The sequence below is a fragment of the Podarcis liolepis genome, assembly GCF_965112155.1.
Source record: "Podarcis liolepis genome assembly, chromosome: 17".
In the NCBI taxonomy this organism is placed as follows: domain Eukaryota; kingdom Metazoa; phylum Chordata; class Lepidosauria; order Squamata; family Lacertidae; genus Podarcis; species Podarcis liolepis.
In genome coordinates this window covers 17612595-17629880 of record NC_139571.1, presented here as the reverse complement: position 1 = coordinate 17629880, position 17286 = coordinate 17612595, and the positions used below count along the sequence as shown (strand labels likewise).

The following is a 17286-nucleotide window of genomic DNA, read 5'->3' as shown; positions in this document are numbered from 1 at the left end:
TGAGCTTTCGTGTGCATGCATACTTCAGATACTGTATCCACGCTCATTGGTTAATAAGAATAATAATAACAATTATAACAACAACAACAATAATAAACTTTATTTATACCCTGCCCTCCCAGCCAGAGCATTCCATTTGTTACAACAATTTTTTTTTAAAAAAGTGATAAATGCAAACACATCCTCAATATTCCCACTAGATGGCAAACTTTAACTGAAAATGTATTATGTTGGCAGGGAAAATGAGTCCATCACATGTCTATTATCTCACTCTGCATATGTTTATGTTTTGACCCACAGTTCTAATGGAACTCTATTGGTTGTGTAGAAGATGCGATTTTGCACACACTGCTTGACTTGCTAGTGGGAATGAAGCTTCATCAGCTGAACTTCTGTCTTCAAATAAAGCAGTACAGGTAACAGAGACCTCTTCTCCTTCCCATCCAGTAAGACGAGGCAGGTAGAGCCTGCTATTACTGAAGGAACACGGCAACTTTCTGTCTGAAACTTGGTAGGCTTCAGAAGTGGTGACCATGCCTGCAATTTGCACCCAATTCTAGCAGGGGGGGGAAAGTTTAAAGATTTCCTGCATGAAAGCTCCTGGATGAATATGCCTGGTATATGGAAAACTTGTTTTATTCTAGAGCAGGCATAGGCAAACACAGCCCTCCAGATGTTTTTGGACTACAACTCCCACCATCCCTAGCTAACAGGACCAGTGGTCAGGGATGATGGGAGTTGTAGTCCTAGAACATCTGGAGGGCCGAGTTTGCCTATGCCTGCTCTAGAAGGACTCATTTCTCTGCAAGTTCCACCCATCTATGTGGGGGGAAAGGTTAGGGCCATTTCTAGATTCCCCATTATGAACTATTTGGGAGCCTCAGATTTAACAGATGCTACAGATATAAGATAAATTTTGTGGTCGCTGCATACCCAAAATTTAAATTTCCTCTGCCCACCCTAGCATTACGTTAATTTTGTATTTCTTTTGGCCACCATCAATAAAATATGAAGTTGAGGGAGCATCAGGCCCCCAGGTTTCGGCACCCCTGGCCTAAATACCTTTCCTAGGAGATAACTTGGTAATTATTTGCCAACACTTGACCAATATATTATCAGTAAAGGTAAAGGGACCCCTGACTGTTAGGTCCAGTCGCAAACGACTCTGAGGTTGTGGCACTCACCTCGCTTTACTGGTCGAGGGAGCTGGCATTTGTCTGCAGACAGCTTCCGGGTCATGTGGCCAGCATGACTAAGTCACTTCTGGCGAACCAGAGCAGCGCACGGAAACGCCGCTTACCTTCCCGCCGGAGCGGTACCTGTTTATCTACTTGCACTTTGACATGCTTTTAAACTGCTAGGTTGGCAGGAGTGGGGATTCGAACCGCCGACCTTCTGATCGGCAAGTCCTAGGCTCAGTGGTTTAGACCACAGCGCTACCCGCCAAATGCCAAAATTAATCACAACAAGTTTTTTGTAATGTTGGCTAACTCTCTTTAGTTACTGCTTCTCTTCTTTCTGTTTTTGGTTTCACTACAGTTTTCAGTAATGTTTGAAGGTTGTAAATAATGATGGTGATGATAATTATAAATCTATATCCTGCCCTTCCTCCCAAAGGAAACGAGGCCAGTATGCTGATTGGGGTTTTGAAATTTGGGGTCTGTCAGCTGCCCTGCAAATTGCAAAACTGAAGGACAGGATGGCAAGATAACTTTTATTTTACCCTGTAACAGTGAGTTACAGGAGCAAACATTATTTAGCATTTGAAAGAATGGTTACACCAATCTTCTCGATCATTTGGAAATTACTGAGTCACCACCATCTTTTCTGATAAAAGTTAAATTTTCCAATTGAACACATGATGGTGCTAAAGTACAAGAAATGAAGCCGGTAGATTGGAGTGTTTGAGGAAAGGCAGGAGTAAGGGAATCGAGTTCCTCTCTTCCCTAACAGCAAATAAACCAACCAGCAAGCCATGCAATAGCACTGACACTTTGTGGGCACTTCAACCCAAAGAGATGTATTAACAATTTATTAATTTTCCATTCATTTTGGAATTATCAGTCCCATCCAAGCACTTACAGAGAGTGACGTCTGTACTTTTGGAGCTTTTCTTCCTTAAAATTACAGCGAAGCGAGCCAAGCTGCCTTGATGTTTGTGGGCGCAGGATAGGAATAGAATGGATTTTAAAGTTAGTTGCCAATCACTGTCATGGCCTGGCTGGGTCAGGATGATGCAGAGAGCACATTGTCCGAGGACCTGGGGGAGGGCTCCAGTGGGATGTGGGGAGTCAGAGACCTCTGCTGGGATTGGAGCAGCCTATTAGTGGGGATGGAGGGGGGCAGGGGTGCCAATTTGAATAAAATATGGCGGGGGCAGTTAAACTCTGCCCCACAGAACTGATGGCATGACATGGCACACACCCACACCATTTGAATGGCATTGCCCATCAACTTTGGGGGGGCAGCCCCCTCAAATATTTTATTGGGGGGGATGAAGGGACCTCGGCCACTACCAGTTGGCTTCTGCAAGAGATTGGGCAAAGGAGGAATGTTAGAGACTGCCTCTCCCGCCGGAGCAGTACCTATTTATCTACTTGCACGTTGACGTGCTTTCAAACTGCTAGGTTGGCAGAAGCAGGGACCAAGCAACGGGAGCTCACTCCATCACAGGGATTCAAACCACAGACCTTCTGATCAGCAAGCCCAAGAGGCTTAGTGGTTTAGACCACAGCGCCACCCGTCAAATGCCAAAATTAATTAGACCAGGTTTTTTGTAATGTTGGCTAACTCTCTTTAGTTACTGCTTCTCTTCTTTCTTCTTCAGAGAAGAAGAAGACAGTTCAGATTTACAACAAGGGAGGGAGGTCACAGCTCAGAGGCAGATGAGAGAGAAAGCTGGGAAATAATGGGAGAGGAGGAGGAAGAAGAGGAAGCACCAGGGGGCGACAGCTGACGGACACAGTGTCTTTAGAAAGCATTCAAGACCTCCCCTCCCAGAACTTGGCGAGCCTTGAAAGTAGGAGAGCAAAGAGCTCAAAGACAGAGGGCACTTTTCAGCATCCATAGCGATGACACGTGAGAGAGGAAGGGGGTGAAGACTCACTCGGGGCAACACCATTATTCCAAGAGGCTGCATTTCCAAGCCTCTCTCTGTGAATATTGAATAAAAAGCAGTTGGTAAGAGCTTTCGCTTGCCTTATCCGTTCCTGGCAACCTGCCGTGGGGGTTGAATCCTCTGCCTCCTGGCAGCTTCTATGGAGTGTCTTAACCTGCTCTCTGGTCTCACCTGTCCTTGAAGGTGCCTGTAACATCGCCCACCTTTGCATCATGGGATGCTTGGATTAGCTCTGCTTCCCAGACAGGGTGTTTCTCCAGTGCCAGCAATCTCTCAGGAGGTAGTGATACCTCCTCCATCACTTGGGTCCAGGAGGAGCCTGAAAAGAAAAGAAAAGATAGTTCCACCTACTAGGTAAAAAAAGAGATTGCAGAAACACTTAGAGCTCTAAGTTGTTCCCAGCCCACTCCTATATACAGTGGTACCTCGGGTTACATACGCTTCAGGTTACATATGCTTCAGGTTACAGACTCAGCTAACCCAGAAATAGTACTTCAGGTTAAGAACTTTGCTTCAGGATAAGAACAGAAATCGTGCTCTGGTGGCACGGCGGCAGCAGGAGGCCCCATTAGATAAAGTGGTGCTTCAGGTTAAGAACGGTCTCAGGTTAAGTACGGACCTCCGGAACAAATTAAGTACTTAACCTGAGGTACCACTGTATAGGATAGCAAAGGGGTGTGCAAGCCTCCAACCCCTCATTACAATAGCTTTGTAAATAAATGATCCTCCTATCTGTTCTAAACTTACCGTAATTTCCCCCCTTTATATCTCTTTTCCTTCACTGGCATTTCAGTGTGTCATCTGACCTTCACCTGCCTTTGCTGACATCCGTGAGGCCTGGTGGCCAGGCCGCCTCAGGTCTCTGTTGCTAGGTGAGAAAGCAGTTCGCAGGAGGTCCGTCCGTTCCACCTAAGGAACAATTTGCCAGCCTGTGATCTGCCATCCCATCAAAATGCAGGAGCAGATGGTCCGCTTGCCTCATATCGGTGGCTAAACCAAGGCTGACAGAACATTTCAAACTGCATTAGTGAGCCTAGTGAGATAAGACAGCAAACAGCTAAATCAGCCGGGATCCAAAAAGTCAATTTCCCCAACAATGTTGCTTACTGTATCTGGATAATAATCAGATGCTGGTCCCTCCTTGAAACAGCATGATGCCCCCTGGACCCTGAGACGCAGGCAAAGCAAAATAATAATAATAATCAAACATGCTTCTTGGACATTTCTCCTCACAACAGAAAAGGCCGGAAGGTATATTAGTTACTGCTTCAGAGCCGAGGAGAATAAAAGGCGATTTCTCTCTCCAGATGAGCCCCCCAAAGACCTTCTGCACTTGCAGTCATACAATAAACCTCAGGGCGAAAAATAAACCCATAGAACCACGAGGGAAAACACTCTGGAAGTCAGTTATCTTTGAATAAGCCTTGTCAAATAAATCGAGCTTCACTTGAGCCATTGGCCAGTGGCCAGACTGGAGTCTGTTTAGAATAGAATAGAATAGAATAGAATAGAATAGAATAGAATAGAATAGAATAGAATAGAATAGAATAGAATAGAATAATTCCTATGGAGCATAGGAATCATATATATCCCAGAATAGATTACAGCCCAAGGTGGTTGTTGTGGTTGTTGTTTTAAAAAACAACAACATTCTAACAATAAAATTATATTTCCAAGTAATAAAAACAGTTAAGAAAGCAGCAGCATAAGACAGCAAGAACAATCATCTCAAAAGCTGAAGCAACAGTAGATCAAATGAAAAAAGAAAGCTGAACACAGAAAGCCCAGGTCAAAAGAAAGCAGAGCAAGGCTTCCTTAGCACGTTTGGTCGTAAGTGAAATGGGGAGCTAGAAAAAGGGACACGTAAATCTATTTCGTTCAGACTCCAAACCTTTCTTAACTGAATCACTAAAGAGCAGTAGAGCTATTTATGCACAGCGCGCTGGTGCAACACTTTAGCCCAAATCTCTGTAGGACTTCGTCTAGCGGTTTCATCGGTGGTAAAGAGCATTGGGGAGAAGATACAACCTCTTGCACCCAGGAGCTGAAATCCGTGCATTAGTTTCTCATCCCCATCTTCTAGAATCCGTAGCGACCCCAAAGGACCTCAGCAGGGTTCTTCCTAAACCCACCCTTGAAAGAGGACCCGGAAGGAAACTATAGGACTCAGCTACATTACTCAAAAAAACAACACTTTGATTGCATTATAAACATGCAACACCAGATGGCGCCAGAGAGCAAAGAAATTCTATGCGATTTTTTATGTAGTATTTTTTTTCTTTTGTTATAACGATTTGATTTCTGACTTATTTATAGCGCTTACCCCCCACCCCCATGTTTAGATCCATCCTATGTTAATGGTACTGAAAGATGCTGAGAGGTTCAGGATCACATTCCCCCCATCTGTCTCCTGGTACGAGCTGTTTACGAAGGCTTCTGTCCCAAATTAGCTGCATCCAAGATGATTAGCTTCATTAGAGTAAATGCAGAGCTGGGTGACACACTCCAAGCATTTTACCTAAGATTGGAATATTTGAACCTGAACAATAATTTTTAGATTTCAGATATGGTTTCTTACAAAGAGGACATGCTACTGCCCCACTGCGGACAAGTTACACAGCTGTCCCACATTTACAACGTCAGAGGTCCAGACTGTTTAATGCTCTCCTTATTGTCTTAATCATACAGGAGGGGAGATGTGCATAGCTCCAGGCAGAACACTGAAAGCTATGCACAGAAATCGACTCATTCCAACATTTCCACCTCTTGCCAGCTCCTAAGTCCCCAGCAATGCTAGTGCGCATTGCTCTTCCCCCCTGCAAATACAGTCATGCCACATTGGGCAATTCCTGCAGCTGCAGGAGGAGGCGCATGGCTGTGAGTGCGCACATGCAAGGAGGGCTGCAATTAATGGGCTGAGAGCAGCTGCACAGCATGCATGCAGAGTGCGGAATTGACTAGAGGTAGAAGCAAAGATCTGGAAGCCTGAAATCATTACGAAACAAATTAGTTTCATAATAAGATATATCAATCTTTGAGAGGAAATTGAATGCGGAGTGTGCTTAAAATAATTAGAAAAGAACGGATTTCCAAGTGACTAGTGATTAGGAGGCTAGAACTCTGTTCTCATGTATAATGGATTATTTTTGGTTTTGTAAATATATCTGAGCAGGACTGATATTCAGCAACCCACCGCTTTTGACAACGCTTTTTTAAAGGAGCACTTTTTAAAAATTTTTGCTGCAGCATCCTGTGAAATACTGTTCTTGTTCCTTTTGCTTATGCTTCTCAGAGAAAGCAGGTGGTGAAGAAAAACATCCCAGCAACAGGTATCAACTCCCAGGGACTGTGCAGAGGAGTCTGCAGCAATCTACAGTTGCAATTTGAGTGTGGCTCGTTGGCAGGTTATGGCACAACCCCATCAAAGACTGAGCTCTCCTCGTGTTATTCTCTGTGCCATATGCTGGAGGCCGGAGAGCAAAAGATAAGTGGGAATCTGGCAGGGCTCCACTTTAAGACTATTAGAACTGAAAACTGGCAATGTTGGATCTGTGCAAGTTTAGACTACCCCCATGTCCTGTTCCCAGTGGCAGGCCACAAGCCTCTCGTATAATAATAATAATAATAATAATAATAATAATAATAATAATAATAATTTATTTATTATTTATACCATGCCCATCTGGCTGGGTTTCCCCTGCCACTCTGGGTGGCTTCCAACAAAATATTAAAATACAATAGTCTGCCAAACATTAAAAACTTCCCTAAACAGGGCTGCCTTCAGATGTGTTCTAAAAGTCTGGTAGTTGTTTTTCTCTTTGACATCTGATGGGAGGGCATTCCACAGGGCTGGTGCCACTACTGAGAAGGCCCTCTGCCTGGTTCCCTGTAACTTGGCTTCTTGCAGTGTGGGAACTGCCAGAAGGCTCTTGGAGCTGGATCTCAGGGTCCAGGCTGAACGATGGGGGTGGAGACTCTCCTTCAGGTCTGCTGGGCCGAGGCCGTTAGGGCTTTAAAGCTCAGCACCAACACTTGAATTGTGCTTGGAAATGTACTGGGAGCCAATGTACATCTTTCAGGACCGGTGTTATGTGGTCTCGGCAGCCACTCCCAGTCAACAGTCTAGCTGCCGCATTCTGGATTAGTTGTAGTTTCTGGGTCACCTTCAAAGGTAGCCCCATGTAGAGCGCATGGCAGTAGTCCAAGCCGGAGATAACCAGAGCATGCACCACTCTGGCGAGACAGTCCGCGGGCAGCTACGGTCTCATCCTGCGTACCAGGTGGAGCTTGTAGACAGCCGCCCTGGATACTGAATTAATCTGCACCTCCATGGACAGCTGTGAGTCCAAAATGAATCCCAGGCTGTGCACCTGGTCCTTCAAGGGCACAGTTATCCCATTCAGGACCAGGGAGTCCTCCACACCTGCCCCCCCAAAACAGTACTTCTATCTTGTCAGGATTCAACCTCAATCCGTTAGCAAGAACGCAAGAAGGGCATCTTAAAGCCAAGCCTTTCTCCTGCTGTGTCCCAGCATGTGGTCCTCACAGGTACATTCCCTCCGATCATGGGGGATATAGTTTACTGTCCTGGATGTTGTGTATGCAAATCTCAGGCTAAGCTGGGGAAAAGCTGATAAAAAAGAGCAGGGCATTGGGGTAATCTTCTTCTACCAGGTAACCACAGCCACCTGTCGCTTTGCAAAGGCATCCGATCAAATCAGAATATAGAGCTCAGAGTTTACAAGTACGTGATGCTGCTCTTTTTGAAATTAGCAACAGAGGTGCCATCTGCAGTGCTCAAGAGCAGGGGCTGAGTAATGAAGCAGCATAGAAACGACAAGGAGTTTATATAGAGCATGCTTTAAGGAAGGGATAGTGCAGGAGCTGTGGGAAATAAGGAACAAAAAATGCAAGCAGGAAATGAGTGGGGAATGTCCTGGAGCTATGGGGAAGACGGTGCTCCTTGGCCATGTTTGGGTACCTCTCCATAGTTTAGAGTACCTCTCCATGTGTGTTTCCACACACATCCCTCTCTGTCCTCCATGCAGGCAAGCAGAGGGCATTGTTGTTGTTGTTTAGTCATTTAGTCGTGTCCGACTCTTCGTGACCCCATGGACCTGAGCACACCAGGCACTCCTGTCTTCCACTGCCTCCCGCAGTTTGGTTAAACTCATGCTGGTAGCTTTGAGAACACTGTCCAACCATCTCGTCCTCTGTCGTCCCCTTCTCCTTGTGCCCTCCATCTTTCCCAACATCATGGACTTTTCCAGGGAGTCTTCTCTTCTCATGAGGTGGCCAAAATATTGGATCCTCAGCTTTACGATCTGTCTTTCCAGGGAGCACTCAGGGCTGATTTCCTTAAGAATGGATAGGTTTCATCTTCTTGCAGTCCATGGGACTCTCAAGAGTCTCCTCCAGCACCATAATTCAAAAGCATCAATTCTTCGGCGATCAGCCTTCTTTATGGTCCAACTCTCACTTCCATACATCACTACTGGGAAAACCATAGCTTTTACTATACGGACCTTTGTTGGCAGCAGAGGGCATTATCAGAGTTCAGAATGCCTTGCGCCCAGGCAAAGACACTCAAGAAGGATGCAAAGCAGGGCGAGATACCCTGTCCCTGATTTAGGCAACTACGGTGGCTGTCAGAAATGCATTCCTGCTGTGTTGCCCTTCTCTGTCTTGGAAGGCTCCGAGACTGGAGAGGAGGGACAATGTGCGAAAAGCCAAGGAAGAACTGCACAGATTTCGTCAAGCACAAACTCTGCTTACCTCTGCAGTGTCCCAGCCTCCTGGGAATCGAAGGCTTGAAAGCATTAACACCTGCTCATCCCAGTGGCTTGGCACCTGTTGCTACTAGACATGCAAATGAAGACAAAACGGTCCTCTGCCAGTTACATGGGAGGATAACGCAAGAGAAATTGCACTGAGCAAAGCGAGTAACCATTCAACTTATATCCAGGTCACACAATGATTTCCACTGCCATGGGAGTAATTTATTGGGTGAGCAATGACTTCACGTGTTGGCTATGGGACCTTCACTTGCCGTGGCTTGAAGGTCACATCGTTCATGGCTGGAGACAACTCTTTCTGTGTGAGCTACAAAATATTAGACATTTGTGTTCGGCGTTCATCATAATCATAGAATTCACACCTCAGCTACGATGATGTTGTGGAGTGGCATGCTGGGCACCCACAGTCGGGTCTCCAAGTTGGCACCCCTGTCTGGGAGTAAAGCTGATTGACCTCAGAGGGGGTTACTCATGAGTAAACATTTATCGGGTTTTGCTGTCATTTGCTAGCTTTGCGCAAGTGTTGTTTCAAGGCTGCTGGAGTATTGATGATTCCTGTTTACTCTCAAAACCAGATGCAAGTGGTTCAACATATATCGGCTGAAACAAGAGCACACTCCTATCATTTCGAGTTATATTTTTTATTAGCCTCCACAAAGAGAGCCCATTTCGACTGTTCAACTGTCAGCAACCCACTATGACTGAAGATTAAAGCTATAAATATATACAGAACCATGAACTACTTTGTTTTTTTTGGAAGGTGAATCCTTCAGAGGCTTTGCTTGTATAAATGGATTTTGTGTGTCTCTGTGTTCAGAGCATTGTTATTTATTTCTGTGCAGTATTATCTTGTGTGGGGGGGGGGGTGAAAATTCAGTGTTAAAGTTTACGTGACTTTACTGCACTCAATAAAATAACTCCAGAGAAACCCATATATATTTATTTCTGAAATGAATCTTCCCTGTTTGTTGCATATCAACTATTCTTTATAGCTGAAAGAAACCCCTTTGTGAAAGAAGATAACTAATAAATGTCCTCATCACAGAAAAACATTCAGTCCTCTCTATGCGTGCCCAGATCCTGTGTTAATTCAATATGTTACTACAAGGCTTCAACACACACAACAGCTCCAAAATATATCTTACCCCTAAGACCCACAAAACCCAGCAAGACTTACTTCATAGTAAAATTTTGCATTATACAAAATGTGAAAAGGATCGTGACTTCTCTATGTTTGTGGTCATTTCACAATTGATTCCAAGGATAAGATAAAAGGTGCTTAACTTTTGTAAAGTTCTTGTTCTCTTTTAATGGCAATGCTGCCCACCCAAGAGGTGTCGGAACTGAGTTCCAACAAGTTCTGACTGGGGGGGGGGGGAGCACAGAGTATAATCGATTTAATTGACACAGAAATGGAAGATGTATGTGTATTAATGAAAGTTTAAAATGAAAAATGGTTAAATGTGTATTGGTAACATTGGGGTTTTTCCATAGTAGTTTTTCTAAGGGGCTCTAAGCTTCTAAATGGGTTAACGGTTACCCATTGATTCTGTTACTCTAAACTGTTGTAACTTTAGGTCAGGTGACAAAGGTTGTTGTTGTTTAGTCGTTTAGTCGTGTCTGACTCTTCATGACCCCATGGACCAGAGCACGCCAGGCACTCCTGTCTTCCACTGCCTCCCGCAGTTAGATCAAACTCATGCTGGTAGCTTCGAGAACACTGTCCAACCATCTCGTCCTCTGGCGTCCCCTTCTCCTTGTGCCCTCCATCTTTCCCAACACCAGGGTCTTTTCCAGGGAGTCTTCTCTTCTCATGAGGTGGCCAAAATCTTGGAGCCTCAGCTTCAGGATCTGTCCTTCCAGTGAGCACTCAGTGCTGATTTCCTTCAGAATGGATAGGTTTGATCTTCTTGCAGTCCATGGGACTCTCAAGAGTCTCCTCCAGCACCATAATTCAAAAGCATCAATTCTTCGGTGATCAGCCTTCTTTATGGCCCAGCTCTCACTTCCATACATCACTACTGGGAAAAATGTTGGAGGGTATGCTGTCACACATGCAACAAGCAAGGGGGAGGAGGACTGGAGGTCTCTCATATTATGTGGAGCCATTCATGAAGAAGCTGACATGTTTTATTATGTCTGTGTATATGTTGGAACCCGCAAGAGTGGCTGGGCCAATCCAGTTAGATGGGTGGGGTATAAATAATAAAATTGTTGTTGTTGTTGTTTTGTTGTTGCTATTGTTATGGAATTGGACATCCCTATCTTCACTGGCGAAATGGTATACGGCGTGGGGCTACGAGGCTTGCTGGCACCGGTGACCGGCGCTTAATTGGGAGCAAGCGGGCGCAGGCCAGGAGCGTCCACACGCTGGAGAGAACCGGAGCGCGCCGCTCCTTTCTCGAGAGAGCGCAAGGCGGAGAGGGAAGCGCAGAGCTTTCCCTTTAAGAGGCCGGCTTGCCTCCATTTGACGTCAGGCTGTTTCTGCACCATCGCCGGCACCCGCGAGCCCCCATTCGGGCAGGAGGGGCGAGAGAGGCAGCGAGCGCGGCCGGCCAGGGAGGGAGAAGGAAGCGAAGCCCAGCTCCCCCGGGAAGCGTCCCGCAGCCCCTCCGGCTCGTCCTCAGCATCCTCCCGCGGAAAGCGCGTCTCCTGCAGCCATGTCTGTGGCCGGTTTGAAGAAGCAGTTCCACAAAGCCACTCAGGTGCGGGGGCCGGGAGCTCGCGCGGAGGAGGCCGAGGAGCCCCGGGCAAGGAGGGAGGCGCGCGGGGGCGGCGGAAAGCGCGGGTCTAACCCTCCGGGTTAGGAACCTCTGGGCGCGCGCGGGAGGGAGTGAGGCGCCGGAGGAGGCCTCCAGGGGGCGCTGCGTTGGGGAGGGGGCGCTGGGCAAACGGGAGGACCGGGGGCAGCTGGGAAGCCAGCCGGAGAGGGTGGGGGGCAGAGGGCGAAACTAGGTTTTATTTCACCCAGGGCAAAGACCCAGTTTGGCACCCTTCCCAAAGCGCATTTGCGTGCGCGCACACACCCGGGCTGGGAGAGCCTCTCTGGCGCCCCTCTGGAGGCTTAACCCGGGGCAAAAAAAAAGCGAGGCGGGGAGAGGATGGGGTGGGGGAACACATCCGAGATCGACGAGGCTCCCTGCTTGGCCCTGTGCCATTGCCAGGTCTTCCCAATTAAGTGGTGTTTTTGCACTAAATAGCGCACCTGCTCTGTGTGACTGCAGCAGAAGCTGGAAAGGGTCCCGGCGGAGGGGCGCTTGGCCCGACCAGGTCTGGCCAATGCAGGGGGCGCGATGGGTACCGCATTGTGCTTTCCAGGGAGACGGGGATCAGACACCCGGTTTTCTCTCTCCCCCCCCCCCACGCTTTATTTCTCTGCCCTGCCTCGTTCCGTGCTGGGCGCCCACAACTGGCTCGCCGCAGACGCGGGGTCTTGCGCTTCTCTCTCCTCCCGCCCTCCATCTCCGCGCTTCCCCCGCATTGGAGCAGCTCAGCCGCTGCAGAGCCCGGCGAGGATTTGTGGCTGCTTTTATCCGCCGCGCTGCTGCTGCTGCTCGTGCTCCTGCAGCCTTTCTGGGACGTGGCTGGGGGGAAGGAGGGGGCACCGGGCGCGGGAGGCTGGCGGAGCTTGCAACGTGCAAGCGGCTGCTGGTGGAGGAGGAGGGCTGGCCAGTTGTACTATTTCCATACCCTTCCAGTGGACTATCCGGCCGGGACTCGGATTATGTAAAAATCCTCCTCCAGTGACCTTGCAGTGATGTAGTTACTGAGCTTTGATTCCCCCCCCCCCCCGCTGCTCCATCACACGGTGTCCCTAACCGTGCGCGCGTCCCCTCCCCTCCCTCCGCGCCTTTCCCCGTCTCATCAACCGAAAACCATCCTTTTCCTTCCATCGGGTTTTCGACTTCATGAATGGAAGTAGATCTATATTAAACTTTAGTCTTTAAAATCCCAATGAATGAGGTGTTTGGGGTTTTTTCGTGTGGGGTATTTTGACGCTCGAGTTGGATATTGCCAAACTGGTTTGTTTTGGTATTTTGTTGGTTAAATCTGTTTGGTGGTAAAGAGCCTTGTCACCACGGAGGGGAAGTTCCTTAAAAATATAATCTAGTGTGTCCGTCTGTCAGGCTGCAGTGTTTTTTTCAGTTTAATCTTGTGTTGTGACCAGTGGCAATGCGCTTGTGTGAGTAACTGATTTGGAGAGTGAAGTCTGATGGGTTAATGGCCTCATGCTGTATTTCTATAACCAAGGATTAGATTCTGATTCGGTTTAATTCACGTTGGTGCAAACCTGGGACAGGAAGGGGAATCGAATCCCCAATATCTGTCGGGTCACAGAAAACCTTCTGTCTTCCTTTTTTGAAGGCCACGTGTTATATAATGCCGCCTATGAAGTATCTTCAAGATAACGTCAAGCTGTTTAAAAATATCACCCTAGTGAATCTCCTCTGCAGAATGCAGTGCAGCATCAGACCTTTCGGGACCGGCTCAAGCACATTGTCTTATCCTCTAGGAAATGCAGACCTTCCAGAATTAGGAATTCACGATGGAGCAGTTCTACTGGCACATGCCTTCATTCTGATTCTTCCGTCATCATTTACTTTAATTTCTTTCATGGCCAAAGTGAGCAATGCAAATACTTTATTAGAGGGATGCAACACTGTGTTGCAACCATTCTTCAGTAATAATAATAATAATAATAATGTAATAATAATAATGCGAGAAGCCAAGTTACAGGGAACCAGGCAGAGGGCCTTCTCGGTAGTGGTGCCCTCCCTGTGGAATGTCCTCCCACCAGATGTCAAAGAGAACAAACAACTACCAGACTTTTAGAAGACATCTGAAGGCAGCCCTGTTTAAGGAAGCTTTTGATGTTTCATGTATTACAGTATTTTAATATATTTTTTGGGAAGCCGCCCAGAGTGGCTGGGGAAGCCCAGCCAGATGGGCGGGGTATAAATACTAAATTATTATTATTATTATTATTATTATTATTATTATTATTATTATTATCATTATTATTTATACCCCACCCATTTGTCTGGGTTTCCCCAGCCACTCTGGGTGGCCTCCAACAGAATATTAAAAACACGATCAAGCATTCTAACATAAGATTAAGAACACATTAAAACATCAGTAATTAAAAACTTCTCTAAGTAGGGCTGCCTTCAGATGTCTTCTAAGAGCCAGATAGTTGTTTATTTCCTTGACATCTGATGGGAGGGCGTTCCACAGGGCAGGTGCCACCACTGAGAAGGCCCTCTGCGTGGTTCCCTGTAACCTCACTTCTCACAGGGAGGGAATCACCAGAAAGGTCTTGGAGCTGGACCTCAGTGTCTGAGCAGAATGATGGGGGTGGAGACACTTCTTCAGATATACTGGACTGAGTAGCATTGATATGAACATGACATGGCTAATTATCACCATGTTATGGGATCAGTGGGCTTCAGATGTTGCCTTCATCGCCTTAAGATTTTAGTTCCTTTCTGTCAGTCTTCGGTCGCATCGAGAATGCGGTTGAATCTGTTTGGGAGAGTAGCATATACATGTTGGCACTCTGTTGCTAGTCAGGAACATTTAGGGTTAGAGTAAAGTGATCTGGAGACGATTATCCTATAACCAGCAATAAGAATTTTGAATTTTGTTAGTATTAACAGGAGTGCCAAAAGTCTTGAACTAAGCAGTCTTTAAAAATGGGATATATTAGAAAGATGGCGCAACGATATGAGGGCTGTTGTTCTATATGCACAACAGAGTAAGTCCCATTGAACTTGATCATTAAATAGATTTGCCAGGCAGAGGATGGCATTTTAAACGCTGGTTTTGATCAATATTTTCAGCATTCTGACTCCAGTTGTAAAAGGTGTCAACAAATCCTGTGAATGGTTCAACACCCCACCCCACTTACTATATTCTTATGGGGTTACACTTCTGAAACTTTCATGCCGGTTAAATAAAGTAGGTAAAAATTAATACTGCATGTGTCATAATTTTAAGGCCTATTTCTGAGCAATAAACTGTGAGATATAGTTCTGAAGGCGAATCACATTTGATATAACTCCTTTTAAAAATTCAGTTTTTAATATTGTGTTGTTGTTTTAAAGAAGACTGAATAAGCAGGTAAATCTCAGTGCTGCAGAAATCTCAAAAACCGCTGCCGAAAACTGAATTAAACTTCTGTTATTAATTGTAGTTTTCTCAGAGATTTGCATTTAAATTAGTTTGGTCTCCATGAATTGTGTATGGCTGGAGTTAAGGAAATGAATTTCGTGCCTCCTTGTCCTCTGCTCACCTTTTTAACCTATTCTGCCGTCCAGTTAGCATAATACCTACAATTACCTTAACACCTGCAAATCCCTTTTAGCCTCCTACTGCACACGGTAAAAATAGGCTGTGCACTCTTTCGCATTCCATGTGAATTTTTATTTTATTTTATTAAACCTCTTGAGTCCTTTTTCAACATGGCACCTGTTCCTGGTTTAGCCTTGTGTGGACATCTGCAAGTTGCTGCTCACATATTGCACTTTTAGGTGTACATTTAAAGATTGAAATAGTATATTAAAAAATGGAGTGTTCGAGACAAGAAGTTGGGAGGGGAGGCAAGTGAGGAATCGCAGGGAAGGCTGATAAATAATTGGAATCGCTTTCCCTCCCCAGTAGCATTAGCACAAGATACAGTGGTACCTCGGGTTAAGTACTTAATTTGTTCTGGAGGTCTGTTCTTAACCTGAAACTGTTCTTAACCTGAAGCACCACTTTAGCTAATGGGGCATCCTGCTGCTGCCGCGCCGCCAGAGCACAATTTCTGTTCTCATCCTGAAGCAAAGTTCTTAACCTGAAGCACTATTTCTGGGTTAGCGGAGTCTGTAAACTGAAGCGTATGTGACCTGAGGTACCATTGTAGTTCAGTTGGTTAGAGTGTGGTGCCAATAATGCCAAGGTTGCAGGTTTGATCCCTGTATGGGGCAGCTGCATATTCCTGCATTGCAGGGGGTTAGAGTAGATGTTCTTCTGGGTCCTTCCATCTCTATGCTTCTAAGTATAGGGTAGATTAGTGACTCAGGGCCCTAGCCCTGAATCCCAGCAGCCTAGCACTATTGCCTTATAGCTCTAGTTCTGTGGTTTAGAGCTAGATGAACAGAAATCTACTCAGTGTTCCCAAAATCTGTGTAGCTCGGTCTGGAGACAGTCTCTCTCTCTCTCTCTCTCTCTCTCTCTCTCTCTCTCTCTCTCTCACACACACACACACACACACACACACACACACACAATATTCTGGGAAGAACTGGAGATGGGTTTTGTGCTAGCTGTGAATTCCAATATTTGTTAAGCTGTTGGATGCTCTGACCTCTTCTTAAAACAAGGATAGGGGACCTCTCTAGATGTTGAACTCCACCTTCCATTAATCACAGCAAATATGGTCAGTGGTTGGGGATGGTGGAGTTCAACAATGTTTGGAGGGCCACAAACTTCCCACGTTTGCCTTAGAGGAAAGAGTTGTGTGTGCGCGATCAGGACTGGAGGAAATGTTTTTCTTCCAACCTTAGTAAATCACTCCTAGGGCTCTTTCAACAGTAAACAGGTTGGGTCTCCTAAAAGTAGATAGCATTCTGACTGTGGATGGGAGAAGTTAGGGTCCAATGCACCTACTCCTCTACCCCACTTCCCAGATGCTATAATAATCAGGTTAGGCTCTATTTAGCAGGTTTCCCCATCATCATCTTCTACCCTGGCACCATCACTACTTATGTTTAGGGGCCAGGCAAAATCATTTCATTTGCACCAGGCCTTTGGCCCTTAATTATCTGTAGCTTCGTTCAGAGGGTAGAATGTGCCATTTTATAAATATGAATGTATGTTTAGGTTTTATTCCATTTTAGTTTTATGCTGGTTTTAATATATGCATTTGGTTTTGTAAGTAGCTTTGAGTTTCATTTTGCATAAAACTAATAAATTCAATTAATAATACTAATTGACGTTTAACTGTTGAGTATTCTTTATCTCTTTGAGGGCAAACAACTTCCACGGTCTAGCTACTGGGTGTGTGGGCATGAATTCGTAAGAATCTATTGAAGCCAAATTGCGTAGTTTTGTGAACCTACTTCAATTTATTCTTTGTATTTATTTTTTGCGTAGTAATGCAAGCAAGCCATAGACTACTTCAGGTCAATCATGGGCAATTGTGTAGAGAGGCTTAAAATATCCCCACTGGGAACCCTGCTAATAGCATCCCTGCTGAGTAAAACTGAATGGGCATAAACCAATTTGGCAAGTGTGGAAGTTTACAGTTGGGAAGAAATAGGCATTTGAGCTTTAAAAGGCGTCCAAGTAAGTGCTGCTCTGGAATAGCTTCTGTCTTCCTATAGTGATCGC

At 45.8% G+C, this 17286-nt stretch overlaps 1 protein-coding gene and 1 long non-coding RNA gene across 4 annotated transcripts in view; both read left to right on the top strand.

Annotated features, from left to right (window-relative positions):
• Window positions 1-305: 305 nt before the first annotated feature.
• Window positions 306-9108, top strand: LOC310696635. The gene is made up of 3 exons (XR_014520665.1): window positions 306-416; window positions 7576-7666; window positions 9084-9108. It is a non-coding gene; the product is annotated as an uncharacterized lncRNA (long non-coding RNA).
• A 2267-nt stretch (window positions 9109-11375) lies between these two features.
• SH3GL2 (SH3 domain containing GRB2 like 2, endophilin A1) overlaps window positions 11376-17286 on the top strand; it is an 86471-nt gene continuing 80560 nt past the window's right edge. Inside the window, exon 1 of one of the 3 annotated variants that reach the window (XM_083482340.1) lies at window positions 11376-11618. Coding sequence is in view for 1 of the 3 variants with exons in the window: in XM_083482338.1 (XP_083338464.1) it covers window positions 11574-11618 (45 nt within the window). In the remaining 2 variants the exon portion in view is untranslated. The remainder of the gene's footprint in view (window positions 11619-17286) is intronic. The other 2 variants (XM_083482339.1, XM_083482338.1) reach the window with 2 other exon arrangements.